Raw genomic sequence first — 23133 nt, forward strand, 5'->3', positions numbered from 1 at the left:
TTCAGGTTTTACCTACTTCACATCTCGGGATGGGGGTGGGGAGGGGGCTACGGCTGAAAAGGCTGAATGATGGGCTGCAGCAGGAGCATGAGGGTTGGTGACACCAAAGAGCTCAAAGCTGGTCACCACAGGTGAAGAAGAGCAGCCCCCACCAGGAGAATTCCCCCCTGCCCCAGGAACTGTAGAGTCTACGGAGCTGCCCTGCGGAGCTTGCCCCAGAGCCAAGTGGGAGGAAGCTCAGTGGGTTTTTATTGACATGGAAATGTTTTACAGACAGGTCCAATTTTAGCTCCTTTTATGGGCTGCCCATAAATTTACTGACTGTTGGCAACCCTGGCTTGAACTCAAGAGACTGAGAACCAACATTGCTCCTCGTACCCCAGAGAAACACAGGTGGCCTTCCTAACTCTGATATTTAAGACAATTCTTTGGGGATATAAGGAAAAAAGAGAGTCCAACTGAATCTTTCACTTAGGAACACATGAGAAACCATCATCTTGTACTTCCGTGGAAGCTCCTGGCTGAGAGAATTCATCAGCCATGGGTAATGGGCGAACAAAATCATCAAAAAAGTCTGTGCCTTGTTAGAGAAGTTCTAGACTTTTAGGCACGTATTTTTATTTGCTAGCAACTCTCTCTAACTTTATTTCTTTTATTTGGCATCACATAACCCAGGTGTTATTAACGTGTTCTATTTTAACCTAAAACAACCCAGTGCAGTGTCTGAACTGTTGTAATAGTTAACTCCAATTAATGTCACAAGCTCTTGGGTACTGTGCCTTTAAAGGAGTAAATAAACATTATTATTTATCTAAGTGGTTCAGGAGAAGGCTGAACACTTCAGGGTGGGTGGTTCTGTAGACATTTGGAACAGGAAGTGTGCTGAGGTCACCTTGCCAGGTATAACTACAGCTGGAGGAAACAAGGGAGAGACTGTTGTGTTTGTGGCAGGCTTCTGGGTCAGGACAAAGCTAGCAGAGCACGCAAAAACTCAAGGGACTGCTGTTTGTATCCAGGCTGTGAGCCACAGCAGCACAGCACTTAAGGCACCCATGGTTACAACACAGGATGTAACCTCTCCTTACAGGTCTGGATTACAACCCACAATACAACCATAACTATCCACAAACCAAACAGTCTAAAGCCCAAGAAGTCACAGTTAAGGTTACAAATAAAGAAAATTAAGCATGTTCAGGTAAGAAATGATGTTGACACCAAAACAACTATAATCTGCTCTGTCAGACTCATCCAGCTTCCCATGGGATTAAAAAAAAAACCTCACTGAAATCTTGTGCATAGGCTATATCTAAAGATATTTTTTAAAGATTTATGGCCTTTCCTGACCATACCTTAGATGTTTCTCTTTCAGCAGAAACCTTCACTATGCCCTGTAGTGCTACTATGCAAACACTATTCTCTTAGGATTATGGCACTTTAGGGTTTGTGGACCTAGGTCAAATTACAAAAAAATTTCTTCAAAATCAGTTTAGTCTCCTCTCTCCTCTCTCCCCCCCCCCCCCCCCCCCATGACATTTCTACTGGACACAGTTAAGGGTGCCATAATTATATTTTGATTCCTAAACCTTTTTTTTTTTTTTTTTTTTTTTTAAGTTTAACCTTATCAATGTAGTTCTTGATTTTGGGACAGTTACACTGTAGTTTACCTTACATTACTGATTGAGTGCGCCTATGTGCCAAGTGGAAACTTGGACAGATATCTAGGGAGGAGTATAAATATATTGCTCGAGAATGCAGGGGAGTTATCGGGAAGGCAAAAGCGCAATTGGAATTGCAGCTGGCAAGGCATGTGAAGGGTAACAAGAAAGGCATGTTCACAATAAGAGGGTGATCAGAGAGGGTGTGGGGCCCTTACTAGATGAAGGAAGTAACCTAGTGACAGATGATGTGGGAAAAGCTGAAGTACTCAATGCTTTCTTTGCCTCTGTCTTCACGGACAAGATCAGCTCCCAGACAAATGCACTAGGCAACGCAGTATGGGAAGGAGGTGGACAGCCCTTGGTGGGGAAAGAACAAGTTAGGAGCTATTTAGAAAAGCTAAACAGACAAATTCATGGGCCTGGATTTAATGCATCCAAGGGTACTGAGGGAGTTGGCAAATGTAGTTGTGGAGGATTTGGCCATTATCTTTGAAAACTCGCAGAGACTGGGAGAGATTCCGGATGATTGGAAAAAGGCAAATGTAGTGCCCATCTTTAGAAGAGGGAAGAAGGACAATCCAGGGAACTGCAGACCCATCAGCCTTACCTCAGTCCCTGGAAAAATAATGGAGGGGATCCTCAAGGAATCCATTTTGAAGCACTTGGAAGAGGGGAAAGTGATCAGGAATAGTCAACATGGATTCACCAAGGGCAAGTTGTGCCTGACCAATCTGATTAGCTTCTATGATGAGGTAACTGGCTCTGTGGACATGGGAAAAAAATCAGTGGATGTAATATATCCTGACTTCAGCAAAGCTTTTGATACGGTCTCCCACAATATTCTTGCCAGCAAGTTAAGGGAGTATAGATTGGATAAATGGACTGTAAGATGGATAAAAGCTAGCTAGACTTTCGGGCCCAATGGGTAGTGATCAATGGCTCGATGTCAGGTTGGCAGTCAGTTTCTAGCGGAATGCCCCAACGATTGATTCTTGGACCGCTTTTGTTCAACAGCTTTATTCAACATCTGGATGAGGGGATGGATTGCACCCTCAGCAAGTTTACAGATGACACTAAGCTAGGGGGAGAGGTAGATACGCTGGAGGGCAGGGATAGGGTCCAGAGTGACCTGAACAGATTAGAGGATTGGGCCAAAAGAAATCCGATGAGGTTCAAAAAGGACAAGTGTAGAGTCTTGCACTTGGGACAGAAGAATCCTAAGCACTGTTACAGGCTGGGGACTGAATGGCTAAGTAGCAGTTCTGCAGAAAAGGACCTGGGGATTACAGTGGATGAGAAGCTAGATATGAGTCAATGTGCCCTTGTAGCCAAGAAGGCTAATGGCATGTTAGGGTGCATTAGGAAGAGCACTGCCAGCAGATCCAGATAAGTGATTATTCCCCTTTATTCGGCTCTGGTGAGGCCACATCTGGAATACTGTGTCCAGTTCTGTCCCCCCCCCCCCAGTATAGAAAGGATGTGGATGCATTGGAGAGGGTCCAGCGGAGGGCGACCAAAATGACTAGGGGGCTGGAGTGCATGACCCATGAGGAGAGACTGAGGGATTTGGGTTTGTTTAGTCTGCAGAAGAGAAGAGCGAGGGGGATTTGATAGCAGCCTTCAACTTCCTGAAGGGAGGTTCCAAAGAGGATGGAGAGAGGCTGTTCACAGTAGTGACGGATGGCAGAACAAGGAGCAATGGTCTCAAGTTACAGTGGGAGAGGTCTAGGTTGGATATTAGGAAAAACTATTTCCCTAGGAGGATGATGAAGCACTGGAATGGGCTACCTAGGGAGGGGGTGAAATCTCCATCCCTAGAGGTTTTTAAGTCTCGGCTTGACAAAGCCCTGGCTGGGTTGATTTAGTTGGGACTGGTCCTGCCTTGGGCAGGGGGCTGGACTTGACTTCCTGAGGTCTCTTTCAGCTCTATGATTCTGTGAGATTTATGTCTGGAAATTTAATTTACAAGATAGCCTGACTGATATTAAGTAGGGGACAAATGAACCACAACTGCTCAACTCAAAGGAAGTAAATAATAAAAATGAATATCTTACACTGGGCTTAGCATGTCCAAAGCGCTTGACAAATATTAACTGAATAGCATGGTGGATATAAATCAATGTTTTAATTTGTTTTTTAAAAAAATGTAAAAAGTTGGGTTTAAATAATTTTTTTAAATTTTTTTATTAAAATATAAACATTTAAATAAAACTACTGAAATTAAAATTGAAATTATAATATCCACATATTAAGTGCTAAATATATTATAATCTATTCAGATACGAGTACAAAAATAATACTAAGCAGTACATGTTTGCTGTCATGTTTTAAAGAAAGTCAAACTACTGCACTGATGGAAACACTGGCTAAGTATCTGGCACCAAAGTGTGTTGAAATGCTAAACCATCTTTTGACAGAAGCAACTAATTCCCCATGCACCTGCAGAAGAGTTTTTTTTATTTCGGTTTACTCAAGTAGTTCAGTCAATGACTAGTTCAGTCCAAGTTAAGAAACTAACTGGAAGTTGACAAAAATAAAAGCTTGTTTTCCTCTTCTATTTTACGAATAAAAACTAAATGTGAGAGGAGGAAATATACTTGTTCAAAAATTATGAAAGAGACGGTGACCAGAATCAATCAGTTCAATTAACTAACTACAGAAAATACTTTAATAAATCAGCTGAATTTTAAATGCAAAATATGTTTGGACAAACTCTCATTTGTATCCAGCACATTTAAGGGAGTTTTGTATAATAAAATTAAAATACTATTTTTGTACATTTGAATTGAATTTCTATCCAAATACAGTTTAACATAAATTGCAAGTAAACAGTCTAGGAAAAAGTTAAGCAACATTGGTTAATTAAATGTGTACATCTACTGTACTCTCCTTGTTAGCAAAAAGCAGCACCAAATTGGTCCTGTGAAGGTGATGGGAGGACTCAAGGGATGTTGGGCCAGGCCCATAGTTAGACCTAAGGCCACACGAGCACTTCTGCATCACAATGTGCCTGCAAGGCTGAATATATAGTCTCACATTCATCCTATCGTTACCTTCTTTGTTGAAACTGCTAGCACCAGACTGCAACAGGGAATTAAATAATGACACATGCCCACTAGGTGAACAGCACTCATCTATTTGTTCCAGATGGGCCACAGAGCCTTCCTCAGAGGTATGAGCATGGCACTTACAGATGAAAGGTACCATATCTTTTTACTTGCACCTAAGCCTACAGCCCAATTCAGTCAGTTGTTATAGCTCTCAATACTAAAACACAAAAGGCTAAGGAGACACCAAAACAGTATTTTCAATTGGAACTTACCTTCCGTGAGTCCCACCGTTCCGATGGGTGGGTGGTTGAAGACCACGGTAGGAATGTTGCTATAGTCTAGTTTGGAATCCTGCTTGCCTTCAAAGAGTCTGTGTGCCAGCTTCCGTCCAGCTGCTATTGCAACTGTAAGTATGGAAAACAGATGGTATAAGCATGAATTCCTAACGCTGGCTAATGCTACTCAGGTATCCTGTACTAGTTAGTGGCCTATACTGGCAGCTTCAGCGCAGGATCCAACCTCATGTTTATGGATCGTAGAGGATGAAAATTCCAGAAGGTTGAAACTAATGGGCAACATTTCCAAAACCACCCAAATCACTTAGGTGTCTAAGCCTCACTGAAAGCCATTTAATGACTTACGACTTTCAGTGAGATAATAGCCCCAAGCAGCTACCTCACTTTTGAAAATATGACTTGGTCCTAGTGTACTGTTAAGTTACACTAGCAGAGCTATGCAGAATCGCAGGATGAGCATGGTGGGGGCTGTGGATGACATGTTACCAACATAACAGTGCTGCTCTGAGGCCCAGAGTAGATGCAGTTTTACCAGCATAACTGTTTGTGGCTGGGAACACAACTATACTGGAATAACTGGTCCCACAAGAGGAGGATTTTGCCACTACAGCTATACCAGGAAAACACTCCTAATGTAAACAAAGCATCAGGTGCTTTTGAAAATTTCCCCTTTAGACTCTGTAAATTCAGAATTAATCTCATCCAGGGGTAGGAGGCTTGAAATTTGAACCTGTGTGCCTCTGTGAAAAGAGTTGTTTTTCTGCTTTGGAACTTTGCCGTAGAAAATCACGGTTGGGAATAAGCATATGGATCGTGTTCCTCTTGTGATGTGTGATGCAGTAGCAGCTAGCATTATACCCACTTGGCACAAACAGAGCTTTGAACAAGGCAGGCCAGGGTGTGGCTTCATCACGACTTTCAATAAGAGAATAATTCCTTTCCCATTTGCTCCGCAGCCATCTATTTCTAGCACCTACATTTTCTGTTTTTTATGAGACAACAAATGGAGTTTTCCAGTAGGCTGATACTATCTGCACCAGAATAAGGACACCACCTTGAATCATGAAAAACTGTATTTGAGTGGCCCCATTCTGTACAACTCTGACCCGTTTTCTTTCCAAACATGCTGCACTCCTCTTCCCACATCCTACTCCATGCAGTGGTGACCAGAGGTCTTTCACCAACACTGGGCACTCCCTCCCCCCACATACTACTTTGCACACACCTGCAGCTAGCTATGGGCAAGTGATAGCTCCTAGAAGAGGAAGTATCCACAGTTGGACAGGTAGAGTGAAGAGGTGACAAATCCTGCACCAGCTATTGTCCTGAGTGGAGAGAGGCAGCATGAGGGACTCTGCCGAAGTAACTCGTGCAGGGGCAAAGGGCAAATCAGTCAAGCAAAAAAATATGGCAAATGTCTGAGAGTTATATTAATGCACAAACATGACATGAATGAGTATGACGGCTAGATAATAAGCACACCCAATGGAGAGGCAGCCTGTTGAGTCATGCCACATTCAAAGCAAGGCCACGGAACACACACAGTGCCAAAATAGATTACACAGATGATATAGAACAATAGCCTTTGGTGTCTTAGCTGGTCCTAAAACAGTCAATATCCTGTATGTATGAGCTGACATTCCTTGACCTCCTCTGCCTGGTGGCATGTCAGATGGCTGCCAAAAATACCACAGTGAAGAGGAATTATTGCACCTACCCTCTGAAAAATGTTGGAAGGACCTGAGCAGCAAGGGCAAGAACAATGGACTTTTCTTCAGCCACCCCCACACTAAGTCAGGGGAAGGAAATTCATTTGTTTTTTTAAAAATAGGCACGGAGGTGTCACAAATTAATTTGCTTGTTTCTCTCTGCCACCACTGGGCTCTCTGGGGGCTTGTGCTTCTTAAGTCACTTAGGCACTTTTGAAAATCTCACTAACTGTTGGCTCCTCTTTTTGAAAATGTTGCCCCTAGCAGCTAAATGTAGGTAGGTGAGTACATTATCACAGGTATGGGATCCGCTAGGTCACTGTACAGCCAAATACAATATAGACCTGTTACCTGGAGTCAGGAGTGCTTTTCCACATACGTCTCCAACAGCATAGATCCCTTTCCTGCCGGTGTTCTGGAACTCATCGACTACAATGTGACCTTTGGCATCTAATTTAAGACCCTGATATTGGAAACAGCAGCCATGTTAATATACGCAGTAGGTATTATGAAAAAAATGACAGTTTCAAACAGCATTTCACAGTTGCATAGCCTGTTCTGAATGAGAATTGCATTCCTGTTAAAGAGGAACTTTAAACGTGCAATATGAAGTTTAAAAATTAACATGGGAAAAAGTTTCCCATATTTACCTTAACTTTTCTCCTAGTTCCAAAAAGGCCCAACCAGTGTAACTGTGCTGCTAAAAATGTTTTTGTTTCCCATCCTTTGCAGCAGTTGCATCATTTTCAGTTCCACCAGGACAACAGTGTTTGGACAAAAGTTTTACATTCTATAATGCACCATCACCATTCACAGAATAATTTGGTGATCAAAGGCACTGAGTTACACCTGCCCCAAATTACCAATCAGACTTCCAGTCATTGCTGGAGGATGCAATTAAAACTCCATCATACTTAAAACATTTGTAGGCTTGTTTTCATACTACCCTCTTGAAAGCCCAGGACTTTTCAAGTGTAGCGTACTATACGAGATATTAGAATCTTGGCCGTGGTGCTGCCATACATTCCCTGCACACACAAGAGTCTGTTCCTCCAGAGGTCATGGGAGAACTGGGGCCACATATGCAAGGCAATAATGCAACGTGCATTTTCACAATTATTGGGATATAAAGTCTTTAGAGCTCACCAGTTTGTCTAGATTAAGCCCCTCAGTGTTTGGTTCTCGCCCAATGGCCCACAGCAGACAGTCAACGTCCGAGATTGTGCTAACTTTGGGTTTGTGACCGCGTACAGAGGATATCACTGTTACTTCCAACAATCCCTGAGGAGATTTTGTAACCGATTTGACCTATTGGTAAATCAAATATAGAGTAAGATAAAAAGGTTAAAAGTGGAACTTTTGTGGCGTGTCAGTATGATCAAAACCAGCATAAATTAAATATGAAAGATCAAACCCTGTTCTTTAACTGGAACACACACCAAATGCCATGCCAATAATTAAGAATCTGTTTCTGCTTTTGCAACAGAATGGAGAGAGACTTGTAGGTAACATGGCAAGTCACACATGGCATCAGTATTTGAGTAGAGTACAAGGTGTTTGTAGGCTACACTTACACAAAGGGGAATCAGTGACTGAAAAAAAGATTTGGGGGTTGTCATAGATAAATTAGCTAAACATGAGCTGCAGTGAAGCAAAAAGTTCTAATGTGATCCTCGGATGCATAAATAGGAGACTCTCAAAAAAGAGCAGAGAGGTTGCTTTACCTCTAATTAGCATTGCTGCAACTGCTGCTGGAACACTATTTTCCAGGTCTGGCGTCCATAATTTAAGAATGATAAATTGGACAGGGTTAGGGGTTAGAAATCATGCCTTTTAGAGACTGAGCTCCTGCTCACTCTGTTTAGCTTAATGAAGGGAAAGTTAGGGATGACATGGTTACAGTCTATAAATACCTACAAAAGGAACAAAGGTTTTTATTAATGTGTTCTTCAGTCTAACAGACGAAAGTATAAACACGATTCAACGACTGGAAGTTGAAGCTGGAAAAACATAAATCAGACTGGACATACGGCATAAATGTTTCATATTGAGAGTATTTAGCCACTGGAACGTACCAAGGGTTGTGGCAGATTCTCCATCAGTGGCAATTTTTAAAATCAATATTAGATTTCCCCCCCCCCCCCCAAAAAAAAACTTGCTTTAGGATTCTGTAGAAGTTCTATGATCTGTGACATACAGGAGGTCAGATTAGTTAATCAGACTGGTCCCTTCTTGTCTTGGCATCTATGATGAACCACAGTGCATAGAGCCCCAGTCGTGGACCAGAATCCCACTTTGGTAGGCATTGTATGAGCAGAACAAAAAAAACATCTCCACCCCAGGCAACCTGAAATCAAAAAGCTCAGGACCACGGAAGAGTAAGTCTATGGCGGCTTGGCTTTCCTTTCAGTGGTCAGGAGTCTGGAGCCAAGACAGTCTCTGCATAACCATGTTTGCAGCCACTGAGCAGGCAACTGCAATCATTCGGGAATTTGTCAAGGAGCCGGCAGTCTCACAGTCTTCCGGAACATGGTAAGCAGAGATGGAAGTGAGGTGAAGACACACACAACCCCTTCTGAGGGGCTCAGCAGCATCCACCCATTCTGCTACAAACTGGTTGGTGACCAATTCCAGGGAACCCTTGTCGACTGGCATGGTCAACCATCCTGGTTGTGGGGGATTTGAAAGCTTGTGGAACTTCTCCTGAATCGCCACCAGCATGACAGTCTCTTACTCTGCACAGGAAATCACAGGGTAGAGGAGGGCTTTGAGTCACCATTTAGTCTGGTAAGGGGGAGTGGGAAGTGGATGACAACGACAGGTCCAGGAGGATCATCTTATGGTGGCTTATTTAGCCCTTCCTCTCCATCTCACTACCTGGTTCTTCTCCACAGCAACCTCGTCTGGTTTGTGAAGCTGAAATTGGGAGGCCAAATGGCCGAAGAGGATACAATTCTATAGCGGCCCACAGAACCACCTGGGTATCTGCAGAGGGGATATGCGTGTTGGATTGGGAGACTCTAGGGTGGCTCTCCCCCATCCCACTGGAGGAGGAGATGACCTCAAGACCTGCGCCTCTAGAGTCTTGGGATGCTTGATATGAATCCCAATTTTGGCTCCAAGAAAATCCAAGAAAATAGACAGACGGATCCTACAGAGATACCAACCCTTCTGCTGATAGTGATGTAGTGGTTACCTGCTAGGTCAAAAAGCAGAGTTATGGGGGAGCCATCTACTTTTTCTTCCACCTTTCAGCCTTCAAGAGGAGGCATGGTACCAGGCACTGTACTTGAATCAATGCTCCTGGCTACCTCAGGAGAGAGCCTCTGAAGAGGAAGCAGTCAGAGAGGAGTATGAGATACAATGCAGAAACAATGTTAGTCTTGGGGACAGCATGTGGCCCCTCATAGGGGGCTACATCCTGGCTCGCCAGTTGCTAAGCTGTGTGTGCACTCCAGATGAGGGTGTCTAGCTCGGTGAACTCCAGATGCCCTGAATCTGACACCACTCTCAGCAAATCGAGTATTAGTTGCCTGTACCTGACCTAAAATAGAGCTGTATGAAGCTCAACAGCTTGTCTCTTCCATCAACAGAAATTGCTTCAATAAAAGATACAACCCTACCTACCTTGTCTCTCAGAACAGAAAAGCCAACATTAAGAAACAAGCACTTGGTATGGGCATCTCTGATGGGACACGAAGCCTTCGCAGGACAATTAGGGCTTGAATCTAGAGCTGTAATGTTTGGCCCTGAGGCAGGAAAGAGGTGCTTTGGAACAGCACAGGACCAATGGAGCAGAATCATGAAAGTGTGATACAGAGAACAGCAAAAGCTAAAGAGCAGGACTTTTCCCTCTAGAGGAGCCGCTTTAGGGACAGATGGATCCTGCTAAGTTCCCACTCACTGATATAAGAGGGAACTGAAAGATTGGGGCCACGCTGCCCTATATACCCATGGGTGCAGAGACAAGAGGACATGCAGGGCGCAGGGAGGTTCCAGACCTACAGGCATGAGGCACAACTGCACCAGTCATAAGATCCACACTGAGGATATCAATTCTCTGATTTATCATTGCACATCCCTCTTGCCCCATCTCCTACCTAACAATATTCCAGAGACAAAATTACAAGCATAAAATGAAACATAGCTCCACAAAGGGCATTTACAGAGCACTGATACAGAAGTGATAAATTAGCAATACAGTATGCATATATGAATTGCTTATCATGGCCACAATCAGATGTTATAACAGTGCTGAGGACATTAGGACATTTAAGCAAAGATTAAATAAAGATCAAAGAATGGGTTCACAGGAGAGACTCAGAGCTAAACAATGCAGTGTGGGGATAATACAGTACCTGTGAATGCTTCCAGACATCTATGCCAGCATTCTCCAGTTCCTGGGTGCAGTTTGAGCTGATCATTGAATCAAAAGTCCTTAGCACCTGCATGAAAACACATACAATCCATCAATAGTACATGTAATTTACTATGTTCCCATCTGAATGCGACTTTCAAGTACATCTCTCATGTGCACCTATTCTTTTCTCGTCCTTTTGCAATCAAACCGAAGTTATGGATTGTGTTAGAGCAGAGGTCTCCCGCCTTTTTAAGCACAAGATCACTTTCTGAATTTACGTGAAATCCAGGATCTACCTCAAACCCAAATACCCTTGCCCTGCCTCCTTCGTGCATCTTCTCACTCCAACCTCCCATCCTCCCTCCCTTTCACCAGGCAGGGGCAGAGGGTTGGGATACAGGCTCTGGTCTTGGGCTAAGGGATTTGGAGTGTGAGGGGACTCTGAGCTGAGCCTGGGGCAGGGAGTTGGGGTGCAGGAGGGGGTTCAGGGTACAGGCTCTGTAAGGGAGTTTGAGTCTGGGGGGGATCAGGGCTAGGTCAGGGGCTTGGGTGTAGAGAGGGGTACATGACTGGGGCAGGGGTTTGGAGCTGGCTCCAGCTGGACACTGCTTATCACAGGTGGCTCCTGGGTGGTGGTGTAGAGGGCTTGGGTACTTCAAGCAACTTGAGTGCAGGTTGCTCACTGGGATAGTCTTATTGCAGGAAATGCAAAGAAACGTTGGCACTGGCAATCAACCAAACCCTTCAAATGGGACAAAAGAACCCTAAATACTGATAACCATAATAACTAGGGCAGTTGATTAATTGCATCAAAAAAGGAAAATCAACCTTCTGCTGGTGGTACTTGACTCATATGATAAAAACAAACATGCATCAGTCTGCACTGCTTTGATTTGTTACCCAGCAGAACCAGTCATCAGCATGAATGCATGTCCTTTGGAATAGTGGTTAAAGCATGAAGGAATGTGAATCTTTAGCACTGTTTGGCATGTAAATATCTTGCAACGTTGGCTACAACAGTGTCATGTGGACACCTCTTCTCGCTTTCAGATAACATTGTAAACAAGAAGAGGGCATTATTATCTCTTGCAAACGTAAACAAACTTGTCTGAGTGATTGGCTGAACAAGAGGTATGACTGAGTGGCCCTGTTGTGCATAATTCTACATCAGTAAGAACTGATTAATTAAACTTTTTAAAGAAGCCCTCTACTGAGATGAAGCAAAGGTGTCATCCCAAACATGCACTGCTAATGAGATTCTCTGTCTACGGGTGTCTTTCCAGGAGAGAGCCTTGTTCGCTGTGGGTATATCCACACTTGACTTTTCTCCCAAAGTTTCAACTGTGTTAGAAGAGAGAGAGCCCACAACAGGATGATGATGCCTGTGCATGTCACAGCCCTGTGCCCCTGCAAGGCAGCAGAACAGCATTGGTTCTACCAGCTCTAGGCCTTTGGCAGTTACAGAGATTAGGAAACTTGGCCAACAGCAAATACCTTTGTCCTGTACCTTTATAATATTCACTCCATCTCTTAAAAGCTAGGGAATTAAATACAATTCTCCCTCTTCTGTTGTGGTTCAAACGCTGACAATGCACATCTCCTGACCATTTCAAAAAACTCTCCAGCAAACACAGGGAAGAACAGATTCGACATTGTTGTTTAAGTAAAGGAGATTAAAAAAGTCTAGGTTTTTGTCCATGTTTTTTCTTATTTAGAGCACAAATGCAATGCTTAGAAATCCTTTACAAGTGACCTTTAAGATACCTACAACGGTAATAAGTGCAGACAAAATATTAGGGTTTTTTTCTGTTCTTCTCTGTCTAGCTCAGTATTACATTTTAGATCAGAAAATACAGAACATGCTACATGGCCCATTTATTACTGGGACAAATTAAATTTTTGTAGATCATGATACTGAGATTTTTTTAACTATGCAATCTAAATGTTGCTTTACAATTTATTGTATATTACTAAAGTCAAATAAACTTCTCTAAATTAATGTGATCAGCCCCAGCAAACAGCAGATTGTCCTGTCTTGCGATTTCATTTGGCTCAGAGGCCTAAAATGCTTTTAGCCAATTAGGCACAGAAAGCATCAATGATATTTTCAGTTGGCACAGAGATCACTAGAGACTGAAACAATATTATGCATTATGATCTAGTGTACCTTGTCATAACGTATCAGTAAGGATGTCTTTGAACCCAGCGTGGAAAGGATTCCAGCTATCTCCACAGCAATGTATCCAGCACCAACAATAACACTGTGCCTGAGGAAAACCAGCAAGATCACACATGCAAAATCAGAGATAATGGAAAAGACCTTTGGCACAGGGATTAGTTGGGATCGGTCCTGCCTTGGGCAGGGGCTGGACTTGATGACCTCCTGAGGTCTCTTCCAGCTCTATAATTCTATGATTCTAACAAAAGGAGATGCTGTCTCCTATAATCCAGGCACAATTTCATGCCACAGTTCTATATTGAGGTTCTTTCCCATGATCACAGGCTACATATGTTGTAAATCTAGTTTATTAAACTACATGCTACAAGAAACCCAACTCACATGATGAGTTGTCTTATATTTCTGTTTTAATGGGGTACTGATAATTACTATACCAGTTGTTTTTGGCTCACTTATGAAAAGCTAAAGGAAAGGCACAGACATCACTACACAGAACAGAATGCCATGGCCTGGCTGGAGTCTCCAATTTCCTATCTTTCCCTCATGAGAATGAATCAGGGCTTGTCTAGCCATACTGGAGGATCAACGCTCCAGCAAGTGATCTTCCAGAGTTCAATTTAGCAAGTCTACGTGACCTGCTAAATCGAATGCTGAGGGCACCCCTGTCGACCATGGTACTCCTCACCATCACGGCTTGCTGCAGGTGGAGGACTTCTCCAGCCTCATGTGATGGGGCCAGGAACTGGTAGCCTCATGTGTGTGGGGAGACTGGCAGCCCCACACCAGGCTGCGTGCCGGCAGCCTCGCAGGCTGGGGGCTTCTCCAGCTGGGCTAAAATGGTCCCTATTGGGATCCTGCTTAACTGGCTAACTGATTAACTGAAAGGGACTGAGAGGTCATCACGTCCAGTCCCCTGCACTCAAGGCAGGACCAAGCACCACCTAGATCAACCCTGACAGGTGTCTGTCTAACCTGCTCTTAAATATCTCCAGTGATGGAGATTCCACAACCTCCCTGGGCAATTTATTCCAGCGTTTAACCACCCTGACAGTTAGGAAGTTTTTCCTAATGTCCAACTTAAACCTTCCTTGCTGCAATTTAAGCCCATTGCTTCTTGTCCTGTCCTCAAAAGCAAAGGAGAAAACTTTTTCTCCCTTTCCTTGTAACACCTTTATAACATAACTAGAAGACTTAGCTGGCATTGCCCCGGTCCTTCAGGGCAGGGGACACAGCGTGGGCACCAAGAGTGTCTCCCCAGAAGGGGCCCCCCTCCCACTTATCCCGGTCAGGTGGCAGGCAAGATGGTGAGGCCCGTCCCCAGCTGGTCAGTCTCTTGGCGTAGCTGCCAGCAGTTGTCAGTACAGTATAGCTCTCCCCTGCACTCCCTGCCCCTAGTGGTAACTGTGAGTTCAGCATCCCTCTGAACAACCCCTCCCTTTCCATGTTTATTCCCCCATTTCCTATTTTCCTGGCACAATCAAACCCTGACCTTGCTTTAAGTTAGGAGAAGAGGAAGCTGCCTACCAAATTTGGTGGCCCTTATCATTTAGGAGAAGTTCTTGAACAGAATCTCAGACTTAGGGATGTAAAATCCTGTTTAATTGGTTAACAAATTGTTTAACTGGTTAATCAATTAAAGGGGGTGGGCTGGTGGAAGTGGGAAAGAAATCACTTCAGCCCAACTGGAGCAGTGCCCCCGTCCCGCTGCTGGGCTGGAACAGCCCCCACCCCCTGGTGCGGAGAGAAGCTCTGGTGGGCCCAGGTATCCTGGTCGGAGCAGCCCCAGGCTGTGGGGTGCCCGGGCCTGCCACAGGCAGCAGCCCCCACTGGTTAACCTTAAACTGGTAAGCCTCATCCGTTAAGGGTGAAGTTTACCCGTTAAACAGTCACATCCCTAAGACAGATGCACATTTCTAAAATACACATAGACTAGGGGCTGAGCCCTCTGCTTCCTTATGTTTGCCTACCCCCTCTCTCTGGCCGCTTTCACTTCGCTGAAAGAGCCTGTTGACACTGCTGACACTCATAACACGATGATGTCATTCTGTTGCCCAGCAGGAAATACTTTTTTATACAGATAACAGCTTTCTAGCACCTATCTAACACCTCATCTGATGTCAGAACTGAGCAGACACCATGTGTTTCAGTCTTTTTTTCCATTAGTGCACTCTTGTTAGGAACCTGTTTTGTTTAAACACAAATTTCCCCAAGAAGGAAAACCTGTAACTCTGTAAACTACTCTGTGTAAAAGAGTTCTTAGAGTTTCAACAACTCATCTCATTGAGTAACAAAACAAGCAGCATTCCCCCAGGAATAAAAAATATGAAAAACAAGAAGCATCAGATAGTCATATGCTGTCCTAACACAATTACTTACCCAAAAAAAAAACCCCAAAACAAAAAAAGCCTACCCCAAAACCTCCCACTGGTCATGCATTTTCATAAACTCAAGCTAATGAATCAAAATCACCACTGTCCCGCCCCTTGTATAGTCATTTATCCAAACACAGAGGGGTTGTGAATAGCCACCTTCCTGATCAGGCTGCATTTTATACCCATTTTACACTGGAATAAGTTACTGTACAAGGGGCAAGGTACAGAAAATTAAGTACTCTGTGCTTTGCTTTCGGCAGCATGCTGAGAGCTGCCTAGGATGACTGATTTTACTATTGTTGGTTTGCTTACTTGGGCAATTCTTCAAGTTCAAAGAACCCATCACTGGTGATTCCCAAGCTGGCACCTGCAAGGTAAAGCACAATTTCACACAAAGCAGTAAAAATCCTCTGCTTTTTCTAGCAGCTTTTGTGCATTTCAACACAACATTGCTTAGTTTGGATTTATATTTCTTCTTGTTAGTTATTATTAGCTTGTATACACAAACCAATCCCAAGCATACAAACATTTGACTTGTTTTTAAAGCTTATTTTCCCACTTCAAAAGTAGATGTGAAAGGGCACTTGTTACTTTGCAAAACTGAGTCTAGGATTGAAAGAAAGCATTGGACGTGGAGGAACTGCCCAGACACCAGTTTGCCCACAGAGAATATGTCTAAAAAGCCACATCCCTAAAGCTATACACATTTAATTTGCATTTACATTTTCACTCTCCAATTCAACCACTCCACAAAAAGTCAGCTCAACTCCACTCACTCCACCTCAAATCCAATCAATTCTGCAACCTCTACTCCCTCAAAATTTCCAATCAATGGTACAGGCTTGTCTTCGCTAGTAAACAAGTGTAATTTACCAAGGTAGCTCGCACATCAAAACCACTCCTATGCTCAGGGCCGGTCCTAACTAATTGATGGAAAAAAAAAAAAAAAAAAAAAAAAAAAAAAAGGGTTGGAGAGTAACCAGGGAAACCTGGAGGGAAGATTTGGGAGGTCGGGCAGAAATGCAGTCATGCAGTCAGGCTCGGGGGGAGCCCCTCCGCGGCTTTGCAAAGCCTCGGGGGAAGCCGGCGGCGGGGTAGCCGGGTTGGTCCCGCTGTGCCAAGGGTCGATGCTACCGGACCAACTCGGCAGCACTCCAGCTGCTCTGCCCCAGGCGTCTCCGATTCAGCAGCTGCTGGTCAGTTTCAGCAGCGGCTGAATCAGGGACGCCTGGAGCACAGCGGACTATATGAAGGAGGGGCTATGAGGGGTTTAGGGTGGTATTCCCGCCCCCCCTTCCGATAGTCCAGCATATTTGATAATCCAGCACCCCCTGGGTCCCAAAGGTGCCGGATTATCAGAAGTTTACTGTAAATTCAGGCCCAGTCCATGGCCTCTCCACCAAATGAGTAGGGTGGAAGGCTCTGCAGAAGGAGTGTCCTACTCAGGATCCAATTTTTCTATCAAGCAGGACAAAAAAAACCTTTAGCTGTCAGACCTTTCTATATCATAAACAGGCACATGCGCTCTCTCTGCCACTATGTGCATTGCCTGTTCAGTTTAGAACAGTGTCTCTCACTTACACAGCCACAACAAACTAGAACACTTTCTATACAAAATGCAAAGTGAAAAAAGCCTCAGGTAGCAAAGTTCAACATTCATGCTACCAAATGCGGCTTCTGTGCTGACCTGCAATGTTGCATCAGTTCCTTCCTGTTTTGTGATTAGACACTTCCGCTTTTATTGAAAATTCCTTAAGAAGACTGAGGTGTGGAAGATCCTCCATTCAGTGACATACAAATGGAGCATTGGCCAATATGCAAGAGACAGGGAACAGCAGAATGCTGAGAACAAGCGTGCTTTTTAAAATTACATTCTATATGGACCACTGAGGACCAGAGAGGCTAAAGTCCACTGGAGCTACTGCTTACATTGGAAAAACAGCAAATCCTGTTTTAACTCAAATGAAATCTGTTCTTACAGGAGTACTTGCATACCATGATGTAGATTCCATTATTCAAAGACTTACCAGGGATTTCACTGTCCTGGGGCACTGATGGTCGCCCACCTGTAGCAATCAGGATGTGGGGAGCAGTGTATTTTTTACCATTGACCTCTAATGTAGGCTCGGGTTCAGTTGTAAAAGATGCCTGGCCATGAATGGTTTCTATGTGAGCCTACAAAACATACATTTTAGATTGTACTGTCAGTCTATAAATCACAGAACCAGACGCTAGAAAAAGAATGAACCTTTCCTAATTATTAAAGCAGAAGACAAAATTATCAGTGCAGAAAAGCAGTAAGCTAGCTCTTTGATTTTGCATTTCAATTTCTGAAAAGAGTTCCCCAACGGCCTACATTATCAAAAGTGACTGATGATTTTGGGTGCCCACTTGGAAAAGTGATCAGGAACCACTCTTTAAAAAGTGTCTGGTGCAAAGGCCAGTCTGCAAAATTGCTCTGGAACTTGAACTCTACTAAGATCCCATTGAATTCAATTTTCCAATCAGAGACTGATGTTGACTTTCTGGTTTTTATGATGTGACCCAGACAGATGAGTGAGTGCAGTGTGACAAAGACATGACAAAGGACTTTTTCTCTGGACCTGCCCCTTAGTAGGCAATCTTCTGGAGGTATGCCATCACCAATACCACACATTTGGTAAACATCTGGGGATGGAAGAGAGACCAAAAGGAAAGGACATGTACTGAAAATGATGGTTAGCAATGACAAGCCAAAGAAATCTTCTGTGCCTTGACAGGTCCATCTTATGTAGCCAGGGGAAGCTATGGCCACAAGGCGCGAGCACCACCCCTCTACAGATACTTCTAAGCAAAATTATCTGGGTTCAGTGCATTGGGTGAGCATAAACACTTAAGCAGACGCTGCATCTAACTCACAGAAGTGTGTGCATCATCCTGTTATAAAGACTGGGGGAACAGGAAGAAAAAATGGCTTTCACTGTTTCATGAAGTGGGAATCACTCTTATAACTAAAGAAAAGCGTTTTGACACAGGAGAAGGGTTTTTATAACTACTGGAAAAGGAACCTGCACTGACTAAAGATTAAAAAAACAAACAAAAAAGCCAAACACACTTAGAAAGCTTTCCATGGGTTCTGGGAAAATATGACAATTTACAGGGGCATAGAAGAGGAGCTATAATTTTAAATTTGTTACTTATACATGAACCAAAATTTACCAACCTTGTTCAAGTTATTTTGATAGATCTCGTTCAAGCGGCTCACGTAAGCATCACGTTTTTCTTTAATCACTCTGCAATAACATGAGTCACTGTCACTATTCAAGCTCTCTCCTCACAGCTAATAAGAACAAATAGCCAAAAAGGGGGGGGGGGGGGGGGGGAGGGAGGTAACTTTAAAATCCCATCTCATTAGATCTGCAAACACATAATGGTATTGGATAAAATCAATGACAACTCTGCGGGGGTGGAGAAGGTGACAAGGCAGGGGAATTCAGGGGCATGGAGCATATGAAACAAACCACTATAGAGCTTGTGATGTCATTAGTGACAAGAGATTTTCTTGACCCAGAGCTTGCTTGCTTGCTGAGTCCCCATTCTGTTTGGCACTGGCAGTGCTAGCTACAAGGGACATGGAACCAAGCTGCAAGCAAGCCTTGTTTCTCTCCCGGGGAACATAGCACACTAAGTAGACATGGGCACCGGAAGCAATGAGAGAACTGCTTACAGGTAAAGAGAATACAATATTTACATAAAATTTAGTGTGGTTTAAAAGGATAAATGTAAACAAGATTTTGCTACCTTGAACACTGAATCTTAGACTTACCGCCAATCAAACTTCACGTCAGATGTTTTAAAGCCATAATCAGCATGATCGTGGATGAATTCAAAGTGGACAGCTGTGTTCCACATCACCTGCCACAGAGATAAAGAGAATAGTAAATCAGCACAGCATGAATGAAAACAAGCATCAAAGGTGTCTAGTAAGTCAAGATGGATTAGATGAAACTAGTCAGTTCCATACATCACTATTTTAAATAAGCATTGCTTTATAAATGAGGTGATGTTGAATCCTGCAGGCCCTAAAGCAGTGCAGCAGGAAGCTCCTAAAGGCTGTGTGTATGAGGCTGGCAGTCTGCTCTGCTCCTTGCACTAAGGATGTGAATGTTCAAGCAGTTAACTGGTAAGCCTCAGCCTTAACGGGTGAAGCTTACCAGGAGGCTAACCGGTGGGGGCTGGAGCTTGCTACAAGCAGGTGGCTGCTCCAGTGAGGGGAGACGGGAAGATGGGGCTGGAGCAGCCCCCTGCCCATCCACCTCTTTAATCCATTAACTGGTTAAACAACACGTTTAACTGGTTAATCAATTAAACAAGATTTTACATCCCTACCTTGCATTAGTTACTGTGACCATATTTTCTGAACCAAAAATAGGGACATATAGTCACGTCCCAAAATCCTTTAGCCATGCTCCCAACCCCCTTTAGCCATGCCCACCTGCCATCAGAAGTCCCACCCCTGGGGTAGTACTTCCAAGGTTGAGATGGGTACATGACCAGAAGTAAAGGATGCAGCTCAGAACAGAGAAAACAATCATTTAATTGGTCACTTGTGTCACCTGGCAGGATATCAAGTTCAAGAACTTTCACATTAACTCTAGTACTTTCATGAAAATATCTTACTAAGATAGAAACAACTTTTTGATCTTTGTGGTCAGATGAATCTACCACAACTGTGAGACACGAAGTTTTGCCCAATTCCTGTTGCAAAATCTTTTGAGCTTCTGGAGCAAGAACATTTTTTCCAATTGCTTCACTTTTTGTTCATGTTGATGAAAATTTAGGTTCAAACAATGAAGAATTAGCTTAGAAGAGAAATCTAAGAACCTGAAACTGTGATTGTGATTTTACAGTATGATATGCAATTACTGCTTCTTTTGCCACAAGATCCATTTTAACAGAATCATCTTTTATAATACATTTCTTTATTGAAGCACTGGAAGCTACAGAGCAGACAGCTAACTGATGTTTCTGTAATTGACTATGTGCAGTGATGTCAGATTTCCCTCCATAAGCAATGTTTATCTCACTACTACATTGGATGCAAAATGTTGTATGGATTGTCACATTTCTTTAAAAAAGGATAGTCCTTTTGCAAAATCTCTGTAAAAGTGTACATTCTTTTCCTACTCTTTGCATTCATTTTGACACTAAAATAAAGTTTTACAATTACATTATTGGGCTGTGCTTCCCACATCTCCCTTGCTGCTATGCTTGACAATTCCCCTCTCCAGTCCTCCCCAAAACCCCAACCTTCTCTTATGTGGTCCCCAACTGAAACACCTCACTCCCCTGGTGCTCCAGCCCCAGCATGAGGGGAGGGGCAGGGAGGACTGAGGTTCAAGGCCTCAGCCCAGATTAACTTTTTTGGGATGGTTAGTGGATTTTGTGGGTCCCCCCAGTCTCTGGGTTGCCACCAAGAATGAGGGGCCCCATGTGTAGGACAGGGCTGCCAGTAAGTGGGATAGGGATGGGGGGGTGCAGAAACTGGGTAGGAGGGGGTGAAGGTGCAGTCTGCCCAAGAAGGAGGTGCATGAGCAAGGGAGGGTGCAGGAGTGAACTGGGAGTGTGGGGTCTCAGTGGAGGGTGTATGTGAGGGGGGTGGAGGTGTGGGGTCTCAGCAGGATGGTGAGTGAGCAGGCTGGGTGTGCGGCAAGAGACTATCTAGAGCAGTGGTCTCCAAATTTTTTACACCAAAAAATCACTTTTTAAATATCAGGGCAAGCCAAGATCTACCCCACCACTTCTCCAAGGCCCCATCCCTTCCTTGAGGCCCAGCCCTCTCCATTCCCCTCCTCTCCATCACTTGCTATCCCCAACCCTTACTCACTCCCACAGGGTTGAGATAGGAGGTGCAGGCTCTGGGGTGGGAATGAGGGATTTGGGTGTGGGAAGGGGTGAGAGGTACAAGCTCTGGAAGGGAATCTGGGTGCAGGAGGAGGTGGAGAAGGGGCTGCTAACTCAGGGAGGGAGCTCCAGGCTGTAGAGTGTAGGGGTCAGGTGGAAGGTTAGTATGCTGAGCAAGCCACAGGCTTGTGGAGGTTGGGATGCAGGAGTTTGGGCTGGGATGTATGAGGGGCTCAAGGGCAGGGGGGTCGGGAGTATGATGGGCTCAGGGTTGGGGTGTGTGGGAGGTGCAGGAGTGTTATGATGCTTTGGCCATATAGGGGCTTGGCCCCAATTGGGGGGTTGTTGGCCAGGCTTCATTTTTAAATAAAATATTATGTCCAACACAAAATGTTTCAGCATCGTCTTTATGTATGGGAGGGACAGGGAATGTGTTTTGGGTCAGGGGTCACTGACCCACAGAAAAATCAGTCAGGGACCAGACAAGTGAGATGCAAAAGAACAACCCCTCCAAAACTCCCCAAGCCTAACCGATGTGGCCCCAACTGAGACACCTCACTCCCCTGGCACCGCACCCCCGTCGGGAAGGAGGGTAGGTAGGACTGAGGTTCAAGGCCTCAGGCCAGTTTAACTCTTCTGGGTTCCAGGGTTAATGAATTTTGAGAGTCCCTTTACACTCTGAGATGGGGCCAGAAATGAGGGATCCAGTGTACGAACAGGGCTGCCAGTGAGTGGGATGGGAGAGCAGAATCTGGGTGGAAAGTAGGATACAGGAACAAGCTGGGGACAAGTGTCTGGCCAGGAGGGAGGCGGCAGGAGCAGGGTGCTGGTGGGGATCTGGCCAGGAGGCAAGGTGCTGATGGATGTCTGGCCTGGGGCCAGGATGCTGGTGGGGGTCTGGCCAGGAGGTGGGGCAAGGTGCTAGTGGGGGTCTGGCCACAGGAGAGGGGGAAGGGTGCTGACGGGAGGTCTGGCCAGGGGAGAGAGGGCAGGAGCAGCTTGGCCAGTACCTGGGAGTCTCAGCTGATGCCATTCCACGCAGCTCTGCTTTTTAAATCTAAGATGACCCATGTGGCTCTTTTTAGGTTTAAAATGCAGAGTGGCAACACAGCAGGTGCTGGAGCTGGTAATCAGCTGATTCCCTGTCTGGCAGCCACTCTACCCTTTAAACTTAGCAAGAGCCACACTGGTCCTTTAGATTTAAAAGGCAGAGCTGCATAGGCGAGCACCAGCTGAGCTGGGAATCAGATGATCCTGGATTGTGCAGAGCGCTGGCTCTGTCTCAAGTCTAAGAATTAGCGTGGCTCTTACTCAATTTTAAGACACCCTCTGGTGAGGCTCTGCCTTTTAAATCTAAGATGACCAGCATGATCCCCTGGAAGGGGGAGGGGAAAGGGAAACAGAAACAGCAGCATGCAGCCAATTCTAGCTGTGCTGCTATTTCCGGGACATTTTCAATGTTTTAAAGGGCACTGGGACAGAAGATTAAAATTTGGGACTGTCCTGGATTTTCCAGGTTGTATGGTCAGTGTAATTATAGTCCATCCTTTGTGCGCTCAGATAGACAATCTAATCCACAAAGATTTGGAGGGGATTAGGGGAAAGGAACATCATATCTAAGGCTCT

The 23133-nt window shown here is 44.5% G+C and overlaps 1 protein-coding gene across 2 annotated transcripts in view; it reads right to left on the reverse strand.

The window, feature by feature from the left end:
* GSR (glutathione-disulfide reductase) overlaps positions 1 to 23133 on the reverse strand; it is a 30870-nt gene that overhangs the window by 3511 nt on the left and 4226 nt on the right. For both annotated transcript variants that reach the window (XM_075929297.1, XM_006125372.4), the window contains exons 3-11: positions 19430 to 19518; positions 18827 to 18896; positions 17652 to 17799; positions 15937 to 15991; positions 13241 to 13340; positions 11072 to 11158; positions 7860 to 8021; positions 7065 to 7176; positions 4981 to 5112 (exon numbers count right to left, since the gene is read on the reverse strand). In XM_075929297.1, the coding sequence (XP_075785412.1) occupies positions 4981 to 5112; positions 7065 to 7176; positions 7860 to 8021; positions 11072 to 11158; positions 13241 to 13340; positions 15937 to 15991; positions 17652 to 17799; positions 18827 to 18896; positions 19430 to 19518 (955 nt within the window). The remainder of the gene's footprint in view (positions 1 to 4980; positions 5113 to 7064; positions 7177 to 7859; positions 8022 to 11071; positions 11159 to 13240; positions 13341 to 15936; positions 15992 to 17651; positions 17800 to 18826; positions 18897 to 19429; positions 19519 to 23133) is intronic.

This window comes from Pelodiscus sinensis, chromosome 5 (assembly GCF_049634645.1).
Source record: "Pelodiscus sinensis isolate JC-2024 chromosome 5, ASM4963464v1, whole genome shotgun sequence".
NCBI classification, from domain to species: domain Eukaryota; kingdom Metazoa; phylum Chordata; order Testudines; family Trionychidae; genus Pelodiscus; species Pelodiscus sinensis.